The 23,590-nt window shown below is 46.7% G+C and overlaps 1 protein-coding gene across 2 annotated transcripts in view; it reads left to right on the top strand.

Moving 5' to 3' along the window:
• Ift43 (intraflagellar transport 43) overlaps positions 1-20,843 on the top strand; it is a 103,730-nt gene extending 82,887 nt beyond the window's left edge. Inside the window, exons 6-9 of one of the 2 annotated variants that reach the window (XM_008840242.3) lie at positions 19,498-19,570; positions 19,817-19,892; positions 20,364-20,506; positions 20,581-20,843. In XM_008840242.3, the coding sequence (XP_008838464.2) occupies positions 19,498-19,570; positions 19,817-19,892; positions 20,364-20,506; positions 20,581-20,590 (302 nt within the window). In that variant the 3' untranslated portion in view covers positions 20,591-20,843. The remainder of the gene's footprint in view (positions 1-19,497; positions 19,571-19,816; positions 19,893-20,363; positions 20,507-20,580) is intronic. The other variant, XM_008840233.3, reaches the window with a different exon arrangement.
• The last annotated feature ends 2,747 nt before the right edge of the window (positions 20,844-23,590 follow it).

Genomic DNA, 23,590 nt, shown 5'->3' with positions numbered 1-23,590 from the left:
TCAAGCCTTCAAGTTTAGGTCTGCTTCTTTTTGTAAACTTTATGTCTCTTTATGGTGTACTTTTTGGGCATGAAAAGCTGGTTCCTCTAAGTTTCCAGTTCTCTCTTTTGATTTTATATTGGCGAGGCCAGATTGCTTTTGTCTTCAGGAGTTCCCACAGAGGCCCAAGTCAGATGAGGGTCAGATGCTCTCAAGCTTTCTCCTAAGGTCTGGATCCCTCCAGGAAAGATGTTGCCCTCAGGAATTTGGGGGTTGGCCGGGCCTGGGAGCTGGGCCCAGGAAAGATGCTGGTCTAGGGCAGCTGGTGGCTGTGCCACCCAGAGATGCAAAGGGAGATGGGGGCAGGAAGCGGCCCCAAGGGCTCCTGGGGACTGCACTGAGGAGCTGGGTTGATCTGGATGCAAAGGATCAGGAAGGGGAAAGGTCAGCCCTGGTGTCCAGGAAAGAGGCTAGCCGGTGGTACAGGCCCAAGGGCGTAGAGGGAGGTGAGGGCCGGGCTAGGCCCAGAGTGCTCCTGGGGACCAGAGAAGGCACTGAGTTGGTCTGGATGCTAAGGATCAGGAAGCAGTGGTGGTTCCCCTGGTGTCTGGGGCAGGACCCAGACAAGGAATGGGACAGGACCCAGGTTAGGAGGAGAGACCGGTGGAGGAGATGGGAGGGTGAATGAGGCTGGAGGAGTCAAGTCGTGGAGGCCGCAATGGACTTACCCCGGAGAGAGAGGCCTGTGGGTCAGAGAGAGGCCTGCGAGTCGTGCAGGCCCAGGGAAGCAGAGGGAGGTGAGCTCTTTTCAGTATTTTTTAATTTGTGTTTAAGTTAGCATTCAAAGTAATGGGTTTCATTATGGCATTTTTATACATACATGCCATATACTTTGTTCTTGTTCATCCTCATCCCCCAGCCTCTTCTGTCCCCTTTCCCTGTGACTTACTGCTCTCCTTCCTATTAAATAATGCCTCCTCCTGATTTCTAGTCATGTGTATTCTCTTTTTTTAATTCCCTTTCTCCTTCCTTGAGGTCTCTTCATTCCCTTTCATGGTCCCCTTTCTTTCTCTTTCTTTTTTTTTTTTTTTGAGATTTCTTTTATTGTGGGGGCTGGAAAGATGACTCAATGATTAAGAGTACTGGCTGCTCTTGCAGAGGACCTGTTTCAGCTCCCAGCAACCACGTGACAGCTCATAACTATGTGTAGGTCCAGTTCCAGAGGATCCATCGCCCTCTCTGGCTTCTACTGGCATTGCATGTCCATGGTGCACTTTACAGGCAAAACACTCATACAATAAAAATAAACTTAAAAATTTAAAGAGTTTTAATTATGTATGTACATATGTATCTGTGTGGGGAGTATACACACATGAATGCAGGTGCCCACAGGCAGAAGAGAGTATTACATTCCTTGGAGCTAGAGTTACAGGAAGTTTTGAACCTCCTAATGTGGGTGCTGAGAAGTGAACTCAGGTCCTCTGCAGCAGCAGTAGTGTTCTTAACTGTCAAACCATCTCTCTAGCCCCTCATGGTCCCCTTTATACTTTCATCTCACGAACACACACACTCTTACATATAAATATATGTAAATTCAAATCTAAAGTCTATATATAAGAGAAAATACGAAGCATTTAAATGTCTTTGAGTCTGGTCTGTTTCATTTAGCATAATGATCTTTAGTTGCATCCATTTTCCTAGATTAAATGAAAGATCATAATTTCATTTTTCTTTATAGTTGAGTAAAATTCCATTGTATATACACCATATTTTCTTTACCTGCTGATAGACATCTAGGGTGGTTCCATTTCTTACCTATTGTGAATAGTGCAGCTGAAAACACAGATGTGCAAGCATCTCCCTGGTATGTTGACTTAGAGTCCTTCTAGTGTATCCCTGGGACAGGTGGAGCTGAGTCTGTAGTAGTTCTGCTGTTAGTGTTGGAGGAACCTCTGTCCTGGCTTGCATAGTGGCTCTGCCAGTTTATACTCCCACCAGCAGTGTGTAGGGATTTCTCTTTTCCTATATCCTCAGCATTTGTTGACATTGGTTTTCTTGATAGCAATTCTGACTGGGGTGAGATGGCATCTCAAAACAGTTTTAATGGTTAAGGATGTCTGAACTTTTTTTCAAATATTTATTTGTATTTCTTCTTTTGAGAACGTACTGTTCACTTCCTTAGCCCATTTATTAACTAGATGGTGTTTGGTGTTTAATTTTTGCCGTTCTTTATATAGTCTAGATATTAAACTCCCGTCTGATCTGTATTTGGAAAATACTTTTTTCCACTCTGTAGTCTGTCTTGTCGCTGGTGATTATTTCCTTTGCTGTATTGAAACTTTAATTGCATGTAATTCCACTTGTCAATTCTTAGATCATCCATTCTTTTTTTATATTAAAAAAAAAATGACCCTACTTTGCCCCTGGCCTAGAATTGTGTGTGTGTGTGTGTGTGTGTGTGTGTGTTTGTGTGTGTGTGTGTGTGTGTGTGGTGAACATATCAATGTTGAAAGCAGCAACATTGAAAGCAATGAATTATCCACAGTTCATGTTGCAGATAACATGTGGAATTAGATTGATAACATCTGTTTGTGGTTTTGTATGCTGTTCTGGGATAGTAGGGGTCAAAAAGGAAAATCCTTTCCTGATAAGATAGAGTTTCTCATTTCCTTTCCCATGTCATGCTAGATGTACTGTTCAAATAAATAGAGTATGCTTTTTGTTGAAAGAAGAGTTCTGTGAGAAATCAGAAGGAACTGTTCTGAAAACAGATTGGGCTCACTGCTGGTTTAGACAACTCCAAGAGTTAGGCTGTGTTTATTGAGGAACTGCTACATTGTGGTATCAGCCACATGAGGAAGGGCCCTGGGAATATGACAGTGAACAAGACATTCATGGTCTTTGTCTTCCTGCAGCTTACTGCTTAGTAGGGGAACAGGACTTAAATTATCATACAACTAAATAAGTAGGAATGAGTTAAGATTCAGTCCTGAAGGAAGAGTGTGAGGTGTTATTAGAAAAACATACTTAAGTGGAGTTGTGTGATGGGGAAGGAAGGCCAATCTGAAGGAGTGGTTTTTCAAATATCAACTTAGTAGAAGAGTAGAAGTTGCCAGCAAAGGGCTGTGGGTGTTGGATGAAAAAGGAGGAGACAAGGGCAAGGGTATGTCACCTCCTGATATCCACGCCTGCTTAGTCTCCTCAGCTCTGAAACCCACCAGCTCATAGAAGGCAAGCTCGTGACAGAAAGAGAAACTAAGGAGATAAACACTGAGAGGTTCAGAGATGGGAGAAAAGGAATGTTTACCTTCAGAAAAGAATCTTCAAGGAGGCTAGGGAGAAGGCTGAGCTGGCAAAGTATTTGCCACCCAAACATGAGAACCTGAGTTTGATCCCCAGCACCCATGTAAAAAATCTGGGTGTAGTGGGGAGGCAGAGACAGGATGATCCCTGGGGTTTGCTGTGATCCGGTGTAGCCAAATAATGAGCTCCAGGTTCAGTGAGAGACCCTGTCTCAAAAAATAAGGTGGAGAACAATTGAAGAAGACACCTAAAATCAATCCTTGGTCTCCACATGGAAACACACACATACGTGCGCGTGCACACACATGCACATGCACACACACACACACACATATGCATACACATCCAAAGACAGACCTGCGCTCGTGCATGTGCACACACACAGAATATGTAGCTTAAAACTATCTCAAATATACAATTGAACATGGACTCAACTTCTCAGAGCTAAATGTAAGTTGGGAAAAATTTGTGAACCTCCCAAATATGTCTTTAAAAAGTGGAAAGTTGGATTGGCCATGGGGTACATGCCTTTAATCCCAGCACTTGGGAGACAGGAGTAGGCAGATCTCTGTGAAACTGGGGCCAGCCTGGTCTGCATAGCAAGTTCCAGGCCAGCTGGGGCTACAGGGAGACCCTGTCTCAATTTTTTTTTAAAGTGGAAGGTCTCCAAAAACAGGAGTGAATAAAAGAAGCCACTGTGTTTAACCATTGCCTTTTTGCGTCCTGCGGGACTGACTGAAATTGTGACTCCCTCTTGTGGCAGTTCCCAGCCCATGGTGCACCTCAGCCTCATGGGGGAGGGCTGTCTCCTTTGCATCCCAAGGTCCAGTTTTGACAGAAGTGGAATACCTTAGAACCTTAGGAATAATAAATCCTTCTGGCCAACCAAAAAGTGTTTAATTCCTAAAGGACAAGCTGAGTCGAGCCACTTCTAGCCAGGGGCGATTGGGAACTTAATTCTTCAAGTGTAGCAATCTGGATGATCTGAGAGCTTTGAGTTTAAGGGTAATTGCTCAATTTTCTGTCCATGTCAACAGGGAAAATAGGTAAAAGTGGCTGAACATAGCCGAGCAATGAGGCTGGAAGAGATGTGAGGTGCCGGGCTGTCAGTGGAATTAGAAACAGGCTATCTCTAGAGGACTCTTTCTCCGCTGCCCCTGTCTCTCCTGCTCCTCTCTTGCTCCCCTCTCGTCTCCCTGTCGGGGCTTTCTCTCTTTCTTTTGGGCTCTGCCTCATTCTTGCTTAACCTTTCTACAAAATTCTCCATTCCTTCTCCAGCAGATAGCAGAGTGACTCTGAGCCAAAATAGCTTAAATAAGGAGAATGAAAAAATGTGGAAAGAATTCTTTGAGAACAAACTAAAATGGAGCCCTGGTGCCTGAGAGCATTCCGTTGTGTTCCCTGACTTCCTGAAGCTTCATGCCACCTGTGGGATTTCCCAGGTGCCTTCTAAGCCTTGTTCCTGCGTGTCCATAATTCCACTTAAACTATTACAATTACCAATGATTTAAAAAAAAAAATTTTTTTTTGAGACGGGGTCTCCCTATAGCCCCAGCAGGTCTGGAACTTACCATGTAGACCAGGCTGGCCTCCATCTCACAGAGATCTGCCTGCCTCTACTTCCAGTGTGCTGGGATTAAAGGTATGCACTACCACACCTAGCTACCAATGATGTTTTATTAACTAAACCAGTTTGGTTAAGTTCAAAGAGAATAGCACTACACACTAAAGTCTTTTGGACCCCATTCCTGCCTACCATTCTCTATACCCATACACAGCATCTCCACAGCCAGTGCTCAGAGGTTGTGACAGGAGTCAAGCTGCCCGCTCTCTTGTCTGTGCCTTGTTCTGTTTACAAGACATTGGCTAAGAAATTTGAAACAGGAGTCACTCTTGCAGGAAAGAGTGCTGATAATTAGATCTGTGCCCACCTGGAGCCAGGCACTACGCTAACTGCTTTACCTGCAGAGCTTCAGGGATCCTCACCACAAGGGGAGACACTGATTATCGCCACCCCACAGAGGAGGAAGTGAAAGCTTTGTTAAATAACTCAGTGCAGTCACAAGGCCAGGAAGTACTGAGGTGTGAGTAAATTAACAACCAGCAACCCAGAAGAAAACCAGTCACAATGTACAGTGTTTGACAATTTCTGTGGCACTAATACTCCCTATCTTGGCTAGTTTCAAGCTACCAATATGGCATCGCTAGCCATAGTAGGACAGTTGGGCAGTAGCGTGTCATTATGTCATATCCCTCTGTGTATCTAACTTAGCTGTAAACAATGTTGAAAGCATAGCCAAAATAGCATGCAGTGACATGCAGGACATGCTGAGCTTTGGTACTTACTGCCTCTGTTCTCCATGTAACTTAATTATAAGGCTGCATAACTTTATTAATGTTTGTTCAATAGACATATTTTAGTCAGTGTGATTTATTTTGATCATCAAGTTGACAGGATCTAGAATCACTTCAGAGACAGATCTCTGGGCATGTCTGTGAGGGACTTTCTAGGTCAGGTTAATTGAAGTAGGAAGACACTCTTAAATGCTCAAGTCAGGAGAAAGGAAAAAGCAAGCAGAGTTCTAGCATTCATCTTCTCTGCTTCTGACTGTGGATACAAAGTGACCAACCAACACAAGCTCCTGATGCTCTGACTTCCCTATGTTTGATGGACTGTACCCTCAAACTTGAGCTAAGAGAAAGCCTTCCTTCCTTAAATTATTTCTTGTCAGGCATTTTATCAGAGCAACAAGAAAAGTAGCTAATACAATCAGCTATCCCTTACTATAACAAAATACCTGAGATAATTAACTTATCAAGAGAAAAAGTATGTTTGGGTTCATGGTTTTGAAAGTTCCAGTCCAAGATGAGGCCTACTGCTTTGGGCTTCTGGACGGTGTTTTGGATAACAATGACAAGAAGCTGATGACAGAGCAAATTGTTCACCTCATGAGCCAGGAACAAAGAGGAAGAAACCACCATCCCACTGTCCACTTCAAAGGCATGCCCCAAGCCATGGCTTAAGGACCTTCTACTAGGTCTACCTCCTCAGCTTTCCTCTGCCTCCCAGTCCTGCCAAGTCTGCACACAGGGACCTTTGTGGACATTCAGCATCCAAATGGTAGCTAATCAGCGTGAAAATTTTCCAGAAACGTAGCAGGCCACTCTTTTGAGCCAGTACAGGCTGCTTAGCACACTTGAGCTGGGACAGGGTGGAGCCAGGGTTCAGACATAGTCCTTGTGACTCCATCCTTTTGCTCTTGTGATCAGCTCTCACTTGTTGGTATAGTTTTAGCTTCATTTCCCAGCCCTCCTTCCTGAGGAAGCAGGTCTCCACTCCTGTTCCAGCACCTTGGTACAGATTTGCTCTCCTCTGGGCTTCTTAGCTCCATATTGGCCCAGTTCCTCAGCTCTGCCAAGCCTCTTACTGTGGAATGTACTCCACCACAAAGCCCAGGCTACACAGAGAGGTCAAAGGCTAGCACATTCAAGCTCTCGTGACACAAGGCTGAATTGTCTGGCCTGACCATTGTTCTCTCATGAGCCATTCTTCTCCATAAGAGCCATTGAGATTGCTTTTAGGTAATGAATTCTTGGGCCTATGGTGAATCTTGCCAAGGGGAACACATACTTTGGGGTGAGCAGGAGTCTGACAGGGCTTTTACAGGTTGTACTGTGAGTATTCGGGAGCTTGGAAGGTTTGATAAGACCTGAGTCTCCACGGGGCCATGAAATGCCCAGTGCGTAGCTGTCACCAAACAAGCTGACAGCACAGAGACATGCTGCACTTGAAGGACCACCCTGGATCATGAAAAGGCCTCAGTGGGTAGTGCTGGCTTATGGTGTGAATACCGATCTGAGGCCAGAATGGGCCAGAGCTGGAGTCTGTGAGGTTGGCTGATTATTGAAAATGGGTTTTTTTGTGCCGATGTTTTCGAACAGAGGTGGTGCTTTCTTTGCGGGTCATGACTGTCACTACAGAGTATTTGGGAAAACACTGCTACCAGCAAGTCTATTAGAGTTTCCTTTTCTGTTTTGTTTGTAACTTATTAGACCTATTCCAGTGGATATTCAGAATAAAGACAAATCAGATCTTATCTTGGTGATAAGAAAACTTAGGATCAGGAGCTGGGGAAGGAGCTCAGTTGCTAGAGCATTTGCCTAGATGCATGAAGCTCTGGGTTCTGTCTCCAGCACAGTATGATAGGATGTGGTGGTACACACGTGTAATCCCAGCAAGTGGAGGCAAGTGGATCAGAAGTTCAAGGTCATCCTACACAGCAAGTTAGAGGCTAGCCTGGGACACAGGAGATCCAGCTTTACTGATTCCTCATGGGGTACACCCTTTATTGCAACCCTCAGGAATGGGAATCCAGATTTTTTAATGTGTATGAGTGTTTGCTTACATGTATGTATATGTACCCATGTGTGCCTGGTACCCATGGGAGCCAGAAGGGACATCAGAGCCTCCTGAATCTGAAATTACAGGTAGTTGTGAGCCACCATGGATGTTGGGTACTAAATCTGGTCCTCTGCAAGAGCAGAAAATGTTCTTGGCCCCAGGGGTATCCAGCTTTAGTGTTTCTTTGATTAACTGTTATAGCCACATTATTGGCAACTAAGAAAAAAATGAGCTCTAGTGGATGGAGAACTTGAGGCCATGGGGGCAAACTGCATGCAGAGTGTGCGAGACAGAGATGCTATGTGGACCTCCCAGGAGTTTACTTAACACACGATGAGTTCTCACTTGGTGCTGGTTTTTGCAAGAGGTAATTCAAGATCCCTTGGCTCTAGCTTAGGAAAAGTACACACCATCACAGAGTAGGTTTCTAGTTCATGGGATGGAGAAATGTTTGGTATTGCCTGCCTTGGCAAACAGGAGAGACTGGTCTCGTTGTATTCTTCTGGCTTCCCCAAAGACAGGATGCTAGAGAAATTTTGAGAACTGTGCTAAGCATGGAGCAGGCTTTAGTAGTTGTTCTTGGTTAGCTCAATCATAGTCTTTCTTACCCCAGTCTAACTGCACAGTGAAGTCTGGCCTGGTCAGATTTATGTTGCTGCATTGGCAGAGCCAAGCAAGAGGGCTTTGTACCCGGGTGGTATCTTGAGGTCTCTAGGTCATACCAGATCTGTTAGTTACCTTTGTGCTACTGTGACCACAATACCTGCTGGAAACAACCTGAAACTGGACATATCTATTTTGGCTTACAAATTCAGAGGGTCTCATCTCAGTCCATTGTGACAGGGAAAGCATGGTGGGGCAGAAGGTAGTAGGAACATGTTAGGGTATTCACATCCTGGTGGACCAGGAAGCAGAGAGGGAGACAGGGACCAGGGGTCAGATACGACCTTCAAAGGCCTTCTTCCATTAACCAGGCTTTACCTCCTAAAGGTTCCAGAACCTCCCAGAATAACGCTACAAACTAGGGAACAAGTGTTCAAAGCATGAGCCTGTGGAGGGCACTTCAGATTCAAACCACAGCAGACTTTCCAGAATAACTGTCACAACATCTCCAAGCCCAGTTAGCAGCAGCCTTCTCTGGGGTTCTACTGTCTTTGTTCACATGAACAAACTTACTTGCAGGTCCCCATCTGAAGAGGAGAACGGGAAGAATGAGAACAAAGCTTGTGCATGTATGCACGCATGTTTTCGTTGAAGCGGGTTGTGTAACCTTCCTCTGGGAATGGAGAGGAAGCGCCATCAGCATTGTGTCATTTGTAGTCTAGCTGGAGGAATGTGATTCATAGCAGCTCATGCGACATTCAGATGACAAATGTGAAGGCGAATTCCATCTCCCTGAAATCACAATAGACATCAGGGTATCTGCTCTCAATCCCCCGGGTTCTTCCTCACTGAGGGCAGAAGGTAGAATCTGGATAGGTTGAAGTTACTCCTTTTTAGTCCTCTGAAGCTGTCCAAATGTGGATGTGAGCAGCAGTCCAGCCTTCTTCAGGGAGCACAGTCCCTCTTCCCACACAGTTGTGAAGGAAGTGGCTGCTGAGGGGTGAGAGCACGTGAACTCCTCCATGCAAGCAGATGCACATTGAGAACTACAGCCTCTTCAGAGAGCTCCAAAGCTCCTTGGGTGTGTGTATGTGACCAAGAGATAGAGGCTCAAAATCTGAGGGTCGTTTTCAAATGATGAGGATTAAAGAAAAGGCCCGCTCTGCAATGAAGACAGGTGCAGTTACAGAATTGCTCCCAAGACAGCAAGTTGAGGTCTGGGATACTTGGAACTGCTAGTGCACTCATGAACAGATAGCTGTGGTTGCTCAGTTTGAAACCTGGCTGCCAGGTGCTGCCCAGGTGAAATGGAAAGGGACAGGTATGTTTATGGGTTGGATATAGGACATCACCTGGCCCTCACTCAGAGAAGTTCCTGCCTCTGACACACATGGAGATTAGTTTCTCAAGGACCCAAGCCAGCCAATCCTAGGGATGGCAGAAGCCTGGGGAGAAGCCAGCGGGATCCTTTTACCATTGCAAGAAGCAAACTTGATGGCTAAGTGGTGCCTCTTTCTGAACTCTAGTTCTCCAGCTTTCTAAAACTTCACTGGCATTCACTGTGTGTGTGAACACATCTATACACATACACAGGAGGACATATATTGGGAGTGTACTTTCTGAGTCCATAAGTGTGGTTGACAGACTAGGTTTACCTAAAAGACCCTTTAAGAGAAAGCTCTTGAAAGATGATTACGGAATTGAGACACCATCATTTAAAATTGCCTGAGGCGAACTCTTTTGAAAATTGCAGCAGCGGAGGGACAGAAAGAACCACGCAGCCCTTGATTGTTGCGTTGTTCCCTCAGGACCCATCCTCCCCTCCCCCCAGTTTCTCATCTGATAAGAGAGAGCAGCAGTAAGACTCCTCATATATCTTATGAAAATCCGATTCGGAATGGCTGTGATCAAAACCAGCTGGCTGTCGCCAGCAGTGGCCTTGTGTGGAGGGAGCCTCTCAGAAGCGTTCCGTATGTGGGGTGTCACGGGTGGCACCGATCAAAGGAGCATTTTTTTAATAAATATATATAAGGAGAAGCACAAAACCTAAGGATTTCAAATGAAAGAAGTATAGTTTGTCTTGTTTTGTTTTTCCCCACTATAACACGAAAAGGATGAAATAGAATCAGATATGCCTGGTTTCTAACACACTTTGCCTGGCCCCTCTGCAATGGTGTTCTCTCTGTCACATTAATACTGTGTCACTCATCCTGGGTCTCACTGAAGAAAGTGGAGAGTTCCTTGTCCTTAACACAGACCTGCAGGTAATGACTGGAGAAAACTGCCAGGAAGTGCTGAAGAGCCTGTTACTCAACTTCAGCTGCCAGTCACCAGTGGGATGATGGTCCCTAGAGGCCACTCTAGCAGGCGACACTCAGGTCTTCTCAGACTTGAGTTCCTTAAGGCTCCTGGGCCTTTGCCTCTGAGAATCCTCTTGGGCCTGCTTGTCTCTCACAAGTGCTTGCCCTGGGATGGTTCGCATGACTTGGTCCTGGTTGATGGCTCTCTTGTATGGGCAGTACTGATTCCTTTCAAGCCTTCAGAAGCCTTGGGAGGGCTGGTAGAAGAAATTTCTATCTGGTTATCACCCTGAGGGCTCTTTCAGAAACATGGTAACATCACTTTGTGGGCAATAGAGGGGTGGGATCAGGCACCAGAGAATGCCATGAGCCACATGGGTGCTCTTATCAAGCCCCTTCTCTGCTAATGATCTAGCCAGAACCCAGCCGTGGGGAGTCCTGGCCTATCTCAGGAACCACATGCTTGCCTAGAGGGTCTTTTTTGACCTCCTTCCTCTCAAGGTCCGGTCTGCCTCCTGAGCAACATTAGAAGACTTTTGGTTTAGCAGAAACACATGGCATTTCACCATGTGGGGTGAGGCTCCTGCTTTTTGTCTCCTGTCACAGACTTCTTCAGGGAGCTGCCCAGGCATGACTCCCAAGCATGTACCCTGCCCTGTCTCTAGCCGCTGTCTTGCTCATAGTCGGTTTGGGCCCTATGCTTTGCAGTGGGGCTTTCTGGCCACCAGCACAGTTTCTGCCCTTTTCTCCTCACCTGCTGATAACGAGGATGACCTGAATCCCATGTAACACAGTGGAAGAAATCACAAGGGACAAGTCTTCAGACAGTAGGCCTGCCAGAGGCCCGGAGACCTCATCCCCTGATTCAGGGAGTATGGGGGACCATTGCAGGACTCCTCGGAGACCCCTCTTCCTTGTTCCTTCGGGTGTTTGAAGCCTGTTGCCTGCTGCTGTTGCCTTTTCTTTTCCCTTTTAAAAATTCCTCCATTTTTTCACTTAGAAAAAAATTATTTATACGATTGAGATCCACTAATTAAAGCCATTTTCTGGTATTTGGTTACTGGAGCGTTTGATGTCTCTCTGACAAGACCATGAAATGCACTGGGTGTCCACAGGGACAGAATTTGCTGAACACGGCTCTTTGTAAATGAGGGGACATAGTGTCGCAGCAGCTCATGAATATGAAACGCCCATGATGCCACCTCAGTGGACTTGGGAACACAGATGAATCCTGTCATGTGCTAAATGAGACCAATTTCTTTCACTTAACTTCATCTTCAATCAGACCTTCTTCCATTTGCCTGTTTAAAATTCCCCATACGTGATGCAGAAGGTAACAGCATTCAGTAAAACAAAGTTTTGCAGCTGCAGAGAAAAATCATAATCTCTGGTTTCGAGTTGCTGCCTCCTAAAAATATGGCCGATGTTTTCTTTCTCTGCTCTGCTGGTGAATGCTGACTTCAGGCACAGAATTGGAGGTTTGTCTGGGCTGCTCTTATGTGGGCATCCTGAAGCAGTATGCCCAGATTCCTTTCATGTGGATTGGTTGTTGAACCTGGCAATGAGTAGCAGACATGAGCCCTATGAATCACTGCTTGTGGCCAGGTCACAGAGTGGGAAAGAAGCCTGCGCAAAGATGTGCGTACCAAGCAGTTAGCAGGTAAAACGGTAGGAGCAGATGTCAGTAAACACCCCAAGGGACCTCGGGAGGTGAAGATAAACCGACCACTTGTGTCATTTGGTAAAATGTCAAGGCAAGAAAGTGCTGGAATACAGAAGAGACTCGATGTTGCTCTGTAGGAACCTGTTTGGACACACAGAAATCCCGACCAAGAAAATCAGCAGTGTTGTAGCTCAGTGGTAGAACATATGCTTAGCATGTGTAAGGCCTGGATTTGATCCCCGGCATTGCTAAATGAAAAAACAGATCAGCAAAAGAATAGAACTTAAAGGGATTCAGGGTAGGGCAAAGGGCTCTCTGTCTAAGACATCTCCAGGGTAGGACCCAGAGGCCACACCGGGGCCTGCTTTGCTTCCTCCTCCAGGTGAAGAGCCCATGAGGGCAAGCCAAGGCCACCTAAAAATCACTTCTGAGCCCAGGCATCAGTAGCTCATGCCTGTAATCTCAGCACTCCGGATACTGAGGCAGGAGGATTGCTGTGAATTTGAGGCCATCCTGGGCTAGAATGAGACCCTGTTTCAAAAAGTCAAAGTCGGGGGTCACATCCTGCTCTAGTACAGATAGTTGTATAGGAGTGCAGACTGGCACATGGGATATTGAAGAGATTTGAGATCTTCTCACTAGAAGCAGCTCAGCTTTTTATTGTTAGGCCACAGGAATGGAACAGAATCCCTCTGGGAGTAGGTAGTGAGCAATGTAGTCTATAGGTATGATACTGTCTGTGGCATGTTTATTTTAGGGTAAAAGGAAGGCAGCTTCTCACATCTTTGAAACCAGGAGTAATTCATACACTTGTGTTAATGTATATTTATTATTTTTTATGTATATAGGCACTATGTATTTATGCTGCTGGAATCAAACCCACAGCCTTGCACATGCTTGGCAAGCACCAACTAAGCTACATCTGCAGCCCCACGCTTAACCTTTTTCAGTGGTTTCATCTGTTAGTTGGTTAGATGGATCTGATAGGTAGCAGCAGGCTAGTGTTCCAGTATCAAATGAGTTTTCATTTGCTGATCTTTCTTTGTGAAGTAAATTCTTGGAGCTTTTACTGTGCGTTAGCAAGCCTCTGTTGGATGCTTCCAGAATCAGTGAAGGCAGTGTAACCCAACCTCAAGATGAGCTGGATGATCCATAGTGGGCCCAAAGGAACAACTCTTTTTTGTGTGTGCCTTTGTCCACACTCATTCATTGTTTCTTCTTGATGCATAGGCTTTTCCCAGAAGGTTTTGCAGCTTATGAGTAGGGCAAAGCCTTTGCTATGATCATTTCAAATCCAGGAAATATACAAAGATCACTCCTGGTTGACCTTGAAGAATAAGTCCTACTTAGGCAACTCTAAGACTCAGCAGCACTTACCCTGTAATCGGAACAATGTAGAAGACTTTCCGTGTGCTTGGCTTTTGCGTTTGTTGATTCAGTTCTGCTCAACTGCCCTTTATTTTGTTTTTATTTGGGAGGCGTGTATTTGACCTCAGCTAGTTTACCATCTAAGGGGCAAACTGGGGCAAATTTCACTAACTCTGCTTCCTACAAGGTTGTGAGGTCTATCTGAGGCCATGAATCAATTATGGAAGGACCAAATCTGAACAAAATCTGAAGCTCTTAATTCTGCCTGTGGGCTCAGAATTGATTCACCAAGGAAAGGCTGTGTGTCTTCCTTTCTTACCCAGGCAGGTTCTTCCTCACCTGGTACCATGTACTTTCTCTCCTGCTGCACCCATACCAGTCTCTCCTGGGCTCCAGCCACCCTAGCCTACCTTCAGGGTTGCAAGTTATTTCTCCCTTTAGAGTGTCCCTCATATTGTCCCTGCCTGACGTGACCTTGCTGCTGCTTCTTCATTCTCGACTCTGTCCCTCACTCTGATAGGCCTTCCCTAAAGCCTTACCTGATAACTCTATATTCTAAATCACATCCTGTCTGGAGTGGGTTACATACATTATGGAGCATTCATTAGTAGAATACTGGGTAGTTATTTGAAAGAACAGCATACATCTTTATATCTAGGACAGAAGTCACAGAATAATACAGCATTTTTCAAAGGACAGGTATGCTGTGATATGCTTGAACCCTTTTCAGTAAACATGTACAAAAGTTAATTGATTGCCTCTAGGGAAAGGACGGATCTTATAGAAGGAAGGTAAATTTTTTATGTTATGCTTTCCTATCACTTGAATTTATTGTACCTATAATGTGACTTTTACTTTACTTGAAAAAAAATAATAAAACAGTTCTCCCTATTTTTTTGTCATAGGATTAACCCAGCGAGTTTTCTGTCTGATGTGTATTATTTATAAGCAGAATGTTTATTTCTGTTTCTCATCCCCATTTGATGACTAGTACTCCTTGAAGGCTGGGACTCTGTCTTGTTGCTGCTACTACTAGTGTTACCTAGCATGATACCTTTCACATGGTGAGGGCTCAGTCAGTATTCTTGATAAATGAGTGGATGGATGGATGGATGGATGGATGGATGGGTGGATGAGCTGATAGACAAATGTTCCACCGCAGTGTGAAAGAACAGGCACCATGTGGGGCAGAGAGGTGGCTAACAGCGTACTGAGATAGCTGTCATAGGAGGAGAACTTAGTCAGGGCTCTGGCCTGGGCAGCTCTAGCCTGGGCACCTCTGCCTGTGCCAGAGCTCCAAGCTGGGAGGTGAGGGATGAGTCCCAGGGCGCTGCCATCACACACAGCTCTTACCTCTTCTTCCCTTTCTTTGAGCTGTTGAAAGTACCTGGCCCCTTGTCTTTCTTTTTAAAAATATTTTATGTTTTTAATTTTATGTGCATGTGTGTAAGTGTACCCATGTTGTGCAATGCCTGTGGAGGTCAGAAGAGGGTGTTGGAGTCTCCTGGAACTGTAGTTATAGACTGTTGTTAGCTGCCATGTGGGTGTTTGGAATTGAACCTGGGTCCTCTGTAAAAGCAGCCAGTGTTCTTAACCACTGAGTCCTCTCTCTAGCCCCGCCCCATCCTTCTTGGAGTTAGTTTAGTGAAGTATGGTGGCATGGTGGGGTGGTGTCTCAGGTTCTTCAGTACAGGTGCACTTTGGCCATTCTGTGTGTCCTTGAGGACAGTAATGAGTCAGGCACTTCAGTGAGGACTCTGTTTATCTGGTTATGGGAACCCAGGGAAAAGACATCCTGCTGTAAGAAGCATTTCAGCCCTCCGCTATATGAGAGGTGTCTTTGAACATCCTTTTCATTTGAAAAGAAAGTTTCCTGTGAGAGAACCCCAGAGGAGGATTTGGAAGCCTGGCTCCTTTGTTTATTAAGGGCATCACCTCACAGAAGCTGCTTAATCTTGCTTCACCTCCATGCTCTCTTCTAAAAACTGATCACCATCAGAATTAAATAAGGAAATGAAAATGGGGCCATAGTCTCTCTACACACTCAGTGTTAGAACAGCTGGCAGGGAAATAAGAAGTTAGCAAATATTTGAGCTTTATATTTTATATTACCTTATTTGATACTCAGTGGCCATATGAGGTAGGAGTGATCGTCATGTTACGGATGAAGAAACTGAGGCACAGAGGGGATAAAGCCATACAAGTAGGGTGGTAGGGGATGCAGGCTCCTGCCTCCAGGGCTTACACCCTTGACTGGGGCAGGAATTCTGCACACCTGCTCTGCCTGCCTCAAGGCTACTGCCAGTGCTTTAGCATAACAGAAAATAAGGACAAAGTAGACAGAATTATTGGCTTTTAGACATAGTGTTAGATGGGCTGGGCCTATAGCTCCGTAGAAGAATACTTGTCTACCACGTGTAGAATCCTGGGTTCAGCTCCAATACTGCAAAAAAAAAGATAAAATAGCAATCCCTTCTCAGTAGTATCAGAACTGACTCCTCTTCCTCCTCTTCTGATCCCTGTTAGAACTGTGTGCTCTCAAGGTATTATATTTTACAACCTATATGTGCCCAATACCTCGCAGTCCAGGGAGCAGGGCTGGATGTTTTCTTACAGGTAATTTGATGGTGAGGATTCCATGTGTGTGTGTGTTGTATGTGCAGGTGTATACACCTATGCATGTGGAGGCCAGAGGTCAACATCAGGTGTCTTCTGTCACTCTCCACCTTATTTTTTGAGACAGGGTCTCTCACTGAATTTGGAGCGCACTGATTTTGGCTAGGTGGGTAGCCCAGTGAACTCCAGGGGTGTTCCTGCCTCAGCACTGGAATTACAGGTGATGCTGCCACACCCAGCATTTTTACATGGGTGCTGGGCATCTGAACTCGGGTCCCCATGCTTTCACAGCAAGCACTTTACCCACCAAGCCACTGCCCCAGCCCTGAAGAAACAGGTTTCTGAAGTCCATTTTGTTTTATTTGGCATATGTGACAGAACGGCAAATTGGGGGAAGGGATGAAGAGAAAGAGAAAACCAGTTCCTCACAATGTCTTCCAAACATATAAGCAAGCACTTGTCTGTGACTGTAAATCAGAAAGCTGTAAAATTGTGAAGTTCTTTGAAGTTTGCCCAAAGCCTGCTCCACGGCCACCTGTTCCACTGGGAGCAGGGAATTGGATGGCCTACCTCTGCTGCGATAGCTCAAGCTGTCACTGCACCGGAATGTTCCAGCTTGCCTTGGCCTGGCTGTCATCGCTGGCTCTGTCCCACTTAGGCAGTTCACTGAGTTCTACTGGGCACCAGGCTTCCAATTAGAGAGAAATCCCACTGTGTGGCCAGCCCCACTAGTGCCACTCCAAGCAGCCTTTTGCCAAGGCCTGTGCTGACCCCTGATCTATCACAGATGGGCCGGCCCCACACTCTTTTGTGCACATTTGGAGGGGGGGAGTGGGGACCAACAGGAAAGCCCATGGGGAGTGACAGTGGACACTGGGCAGAAGTACAATTCCTCGGAGCTCAGAGATGCTGGGCTGAGTTGACAGGATCCAAATGCTGAAGTTGTGGAGGGAAAGAGGAGTTGGGGAAGACCTCATCCTGAGCCCCAAACGCAGCATGAGGCATTTTCTCACTAACTTCTGAATATTCATCTCAGGCTGGGCCCCATAGCCAAGGAGAGCCAACAGTGAGCTGCTAACTGGCCCACTCCAAAACTGTCACTGTGTGGATGGCACAGGCCGCAGCCAGCTTCCTGTCCCTCTGCAGGGCTGTGTGGTCTTAGCCAGAGAGCCCAGCCCCCCTCACTTGCACAATCAATGTATTGATCACAGGGAGAGTGAAAAAGAAAGCTAACTTTCTGTTAGCATAAGAAATGGAATCTTAGGGAATTCCATCTCTTGTATTTGGGGGTTTTTGTTTGTTTTAGGGGTTTCTTTTTTTAAGCAAGCTTAAGAGAAACTTAGCTCTGAAGATCTGCCTTTTTTTTTTTTTGAGACAGGGTCTCCCTGTAGCCCTAGCTGGCCTGGATTTGCTAAGAAGACCAGGCTGGCCTCAAACTCACAGAGATCGGCGTGCCTCTGCCTCCCTGGGATTAAAGGCGTGGGCCACCATGTAGAGCTGCTTTTTAGATGCAGAACTTGCAAAGTGTTGCTCATTATTTTGAAACTGGTATCTGTGCCTCTTGTTTATTTCCTGTTGGCAATTTCTCTTTATTTTTAATCCCTCCTCAGGATTCCCTTTCCCTGCCTGTCTCTTTCTCTCCAGGTCTCTGCCTCTCCTTTGCTCACTCTTTTCCAGGTACAGTGTCTGTGAATTGGTGTTGGAAGTAGTAATAAAGACTCTTGAGTTTGGAACTGGCGTTTATATACTCTGGCTTGGCTTAACTAGAGCAATCTCAGAGTCTAAATAATGAATGGCTGGAAGTGGCGAGAGTCTTCCCAGCTGTTCTAGGAATGATTCTGTGCCTCCTTCGGAAGTAAAATTGAATTCAGGCCATGAAGCACTAGTCTATGGGATTTTTTTTCCCTTTGTTGTGTATTTGGAATTGGTTTAGGAATCCAAGGACCACTTTGCCCCTTTCTTCTTGTCCCACCTCGTTTTTTCTTTGCTCTGATTGATTAAAACAAAACCCCAGAATCAGCTAGTGATACGCATTTGGAGGAAATGTGTCTTTGGCACACTGGCTTGTCTCCATGGGCAATTTTTTGGCAACCTATGTTGCCATAATGAAGTAACATGCTTGTCTCTTCATTCCTCTGTTTGTGTGACATTAAGACTGATGGAAGACATGGTCTCCTGTCGCTGCACATGTCTGTAATCACGGCTAGAGAGTTCAGAGAAGGAAACCTCCCTAAGAGCAAGAGTAGTGGGACTGTTAGACTCGGTGCTGTGTTACAGTGAGCTTGTACGCGAGGAACCTAATCCCAGGTACAGTATTAGGAGCCAGGTTCTGTCATGGGGCTCAAATGTCCTTCAGAGGTAGGCGAGCAGCCAGGAGCAGGACTGGGACAACTGTTGAACTGCTGTCTGGAGCTAATGCATGTATAGATCTTGGTCATGGTGTGTCCTAGTTTGTGTCTCCATTGCTGTAACAAAACACTCTGACCAATACCAACTCAGGGAGGAAAGGGTTTATTTAGCTTACATCTCACGGATCACGGTTCATCGGAGAGTCCAAGGTAGGACTCAGGGCAGAAACCTGGAGGCAAGACCTGGAGCACAGGCCGTGGAGAAACTCTGCTTACTGGCTTGCTCTCCTGGCCCCTGCACAGCCTGCTTTCTTATGCCACACAGGCCCACCTTCCCAGGGGTGGCACCACCCACAGTGGGCTGGGCCCTCTCACATCACTCAATAGTCAAAAAAGATGCCCCATGGGCATGGCCACAGGTCAGTCCAATAGAGGAAATTCCCCAATTGAGGCTCCCTCAACCCAGGTGTGTCAAGTTGACACTAAAGCTATCCAGCACATGGTGGGTGTCACTTCTGCCTATGATACCACACACTGCCCTTTCTGTCTCTGACTGTGCCAGGCCCATTGGCACCACTTTCATCTGCCCTCATGGAAGCCCATCACCAGGGGCCAAGATTTCCTTCCGGTTCTTTACAATTCTCCATGGAGATCCACTCCAAGGCCCCCTCCCTGGTGCCTGCACAGTGACTGAGGAAAACTCAAGGCACCAGAACTACTAGGAGATCCTTCTCAGATAAGGCCTCTGGCTCAGACATGGCTGGCACTCCACCTTTGACTGTCTGAGTGTCCATGAAACCCAGCCACAGCACCAGGACTGGCATGTTAAAGGTGACTTCAACTAAGCAGTAAGTGTCGAGGCAGGAGGAGCCCTGTTGGTGCTGTGGACAGTCATGCCCCCACCTCTCATTGCAGATATTCCTGTGATTCCGGATCTGGAAGATGTACAGGAAGAAGACTTTGTTTTGCAGGTGGCATCCCCTCCAAGGTATGTGAAGCTAGGTGTGCAGTTTGTAAGGAAGCCAAGGATATATACATGGACACAGCCCAGATGCCATCTGTAGTGGGCCTTGCTGACTCCCATGTAGATCCAGATCTTTCTGGTGATGGGCCCCATCCTACCTCTCCCCCTTTGTTAGGACATTTTGTCTGCACATGAGGTTCTGGAGATGGCGACCCAGTAGTTCCACTAGAACTGATGCTGTCTGTGGTTACTGCACTTTCTTTCCCTCAGTATCCAGGTAAACCGTGTGATGACCTACCGTGACCTGGACAATGACCTCATGAAGTACTCAGCTTTTCAGACCTTGGTGAGTGGACCAACTTCTCTGCCCAGAGGGCGGGCTTTCATGGGAACAGGTCTTGGTCCCTCCAGAGCTGTACACACTTCCTCCACATCCTGGAGGCTGCCTGGAAAAGCTGGAGGTGACGTCCTTGGCCATCTCACAGCATGCCTAAACCAACCATAGGCCAGGGATCTGCATGCCACTTCCTGTTCCCTGGCTGCACTCTTGGCACACGATGGCACCTGATATTGTGGATGTGCTCTGCCCTCCTGGTGTTGCTTTTCCCCAGTATGTTCCCAGTGTGGGGGATGCCACGTAGACTTCCTCCTTTCCCAGTGACCATGTAACTCACTCAAGCTTTTATTCTTTGATCAAGGCATTTCTGGGGTACTCAGTTTGGGGAGTCCTATTATACACACAAACTCCACTCCTTACTTTGTAAGAGAGTTGCTGATACCCTTGAGGGCCCAGCCTGGTGTTTTTGTGCATTTACAGGATGGTGAGATTGACTTGAAGCTCCTCACCAAAGTACTTGCGCCAGAGCATGAAGTGCGAGAGGTATGGTGCTCCTGCTCCCTGCCCTTAGCCCTCTGGAGCAAGCCGGCTCCCCAGCCTGGCCTGTGCATCCCTGGAGCCAGGTAGGGTGGGAAGTTGGCTGCAGACCAGGGGGAAGGCTTTTCTCTGTCTTATGGAGTGATCTCTATCTTGGCAGGATGACGTAGGCTGGGACTGGGGCCATCTGTACACCGAGGTCTCCTCAGAGCTCCTCACTGAGTGGGACCTGCTGCAGACAGAGAAGGAAGACCCTGTGGGACCACCTAGACACACCTGATCTAGGAACAAATGCAAAGTCTAAAACCAAGGGAGCTTGCAAGCAGCTTAGAATTTTTAAACAGAATATTTTGTAATAAAAATATTTATTTTCCGTAGACTATGTTGAAAAACTCCAAGTCAATAAATGGCTTTACTCTGTGACCACTTCTTCCATTCTTTCCAGTACCCTCTTAGAAAGACTCTATGAGTGAAGGAAGACATTTTGCTTTAGGATTTTTTTTTGTGTATATGAATATTTTGCCTGCATGTATGTTTGTGCACCATGTGTGTGCCTGGTAATACAAGAAGAGAGTGTCAGGTCCCCTGGAACTGGAGTTACAAATAGTTGTGAGCCACCATATGGGTGCTGGGAACCATGAACCCTGGTCCTCTTATCCATCTCTCCAGTCCCTCTTGTGACATAGTCTGATTGTGTAGCCCAGACTCACCTTGAACTTCCAGTCCTTCTACTTCAAGTCTTCCAATGGCTGGAACGACAGGCATGATCATCATACATGGAAGGAGGGCGACTTTTAAACAATCTGGTAAGAACTCTGTGAACTCGCCACACGAAGAGCATGTGAGCAAGTTCAAAAGCGTAGAGGGAGGATGGGTGTTCGTAGGAGCAGTTGTCAGTCCTCAGCAGCTCCCTGGAGTGTGGAACCTCAAGACATTGCAGACAGCTTCCACCTGAGTCCTGGGAGAGTGGGTGTGGCATTTTTCTGACTTTGGGGCCATCTAGTACATTGGCGAGGCTGTGGCTTCACCAAGTTATTCTAGAGCAGCAAGCAGTGGGTGTAGTAAGGGGCAGGGTAGGTGGCTGTCTCGGTGGCACTGTCCTTTCTCCCTCCTGCCACAGGTCCCTAGAGCCTCCTGGTGACCCTTGCTGGGAGATGGGAGATGCCAGTCTGGTAGCCCTGAGAATCGAAGCACTCTCTTAGGAAGCTGGGCTCTTCACTCCTGCTTTCAAGAGCCCTGACCTTGGCACACAGCTGTGGCTCTGATCTCCAGCTTTTCCAGAATGTACTGAGATGGGTGCAGAGCCCCACCCTCTCCCTAAACACAACATCCTGTTTTTTTCTCACTTTCTCCCCAAGATATTACAGAAGACAAGGAGATTTCCCCCTGATGCCTCTGCTGGCCGCTCAGGCCCTGTGCCGGCTGCCACGGCCAGCCAGGGCCCATTCCCTGACCACAGGAATGGGTGCTTGCTGAGTGCTTCCTCCTGCCTGGAAAGACTTTCATTAAAATTCAGAAAAACAAAGAGGCACCACACATCAAAAACCCACTGGGGGGTTATTTTTGTGTGACTACAGTGCCCTTCCCTGGTGAGCTACTGGGCTCCAGATTCTGAAGAGCTGGTGCTTGTCGGTTAATTATAAACTCAGGGACTTAGTGGCTTTGGGGTCCTGTTGCCTTTTTCCAGAGTCACACTTTCAGCCCAGACAGTTCTTTGGAATAATTCCCATGGCCACTGAGAAGTTTTCATCCAGGCTGGTTTTTCTTGAGCCTACATCCTTCTGAAACCCAAAGGACACAGGCTGCATTTCTAGTCCTCTAATTACCAGCAAACTCCATAGCCTCTGGGCTCTAACAACCTTGGAGTTCTTCAGCCAGCCTGAGCCAGTGGCTAGGACTGGGCTCCTTTCTATAACAGCAACAAGATCCAGCCTCACTGAGTGCTCAAGCCTGCTAGCTCTGGAGCTCAGCAGGTGGAGTTCCCTTATACTCCATCCCCATAGCTGTCAATGAAACATGGTTAGCCCATGTATCGGATGCTGAGATTGAGGCTCAGAGGCATGAAGAGATTGCCCAGGGTCACCCAGTACTGAGTGGCAGTGCTGGTGTTCAGAACCAAGTGGCCTTACTGTACTACATATAAGACACTCGTGCTTGCCTAGCGTGCATGAAGCCCTGGGTTCAGTGGCCAGCACCACATAAACCAGGCATGGTGGCACCCATCTGTGATCCTGGTGCTAGAGAGATGGAGACAAGAGGATCAGAAGTTCAAGGTTATCCTCAGCTTCATAGCAAATTCAAGGTCAGCCTGGGATACATGAGACCCTGTCTCAAAAATAAATAAATGTGTGGGGTGGTCAGGTGAAGCCTTCCAGAGATTGCGATGTTTGCACTAAGATCTGAAGGAGCCGAGGGAAGAAGCCAGACTGGTGTTCCAGGAGAGAAAACAGGACTCCAGAGCCAGGAGGCTGGCATGGGGCATGACCTCTGTGAGGGATAGTGCTGTAGGTACGGAAACAATAGGCTCTGTCTGTCCTGTGCCAGAGGTCAGGAGGTCAGATCCCAAGCAGACCAGATGTGCTCAGTATGCTGGGCAGACAGAACGGCATTAAGAGCTCTTCATGACACGGTCCCTTGAAATTTGCAACACCAGATGAAGGGCCCCAGAGGAATCCCTGTGGGCAGGACTGCAGCTGGAGGTAGGGGCCTCTCTGTCCCTGGCTGCTGGCTTGTCTTTACTGATCCCCAGGAACTCCCAGGGCTTTCACAACTCCATGTTCCAGAGGCAAACTCAAATGTGCTACTAGTAACAATCAAGTTCTCTGCCAGTTAGATAAGAGGGGGACTTGTGGGCACACAGACTGGAGACCTCTGTGCAGATCAGTGTTTGCTACAGGGAGAGATGGAAGTTTAGTGTCCTTGCCCGCATACCCAGAGGCACTAGACTTTTTTTTTTTTTTTTTTTGAGGTAGTGTTGATGGAGCGGAGGGCATGTTGAAAGGGGAGAGAGCATGAAACAGCAAGGAACATAGTTCTAGAATCAGCAGAATGAACTGTTGCATGAGTTGCTCTGCTCTTTTGTGACACTGATTTTCATCTGGAAAATGGAATAATGCAGTAGCACTGTCGTCTTAGGATTCTTGTGCCTAGGAAAATCGGCTTTTATTGAT

The sequence above is a fragment of the Nannospalax galili genome, unplaced genomic scaffold (assembly GCF_000622305.1).
Source record: "Nannospalax galili isolate Female #2095 unplaced genomic scaffold, S.galili_v1.0 scaffold330, whole genome shotgun sequence".
Lineage (NCBI taxonomy): Eukaryota > Metazoa > Chordata > Mammalia > Rodentia > Spalacidae > Nannospalax > Nannospalax galili.
This window is presented reverse-complemented; position numbering and strand designations above follow the sequence as displayed.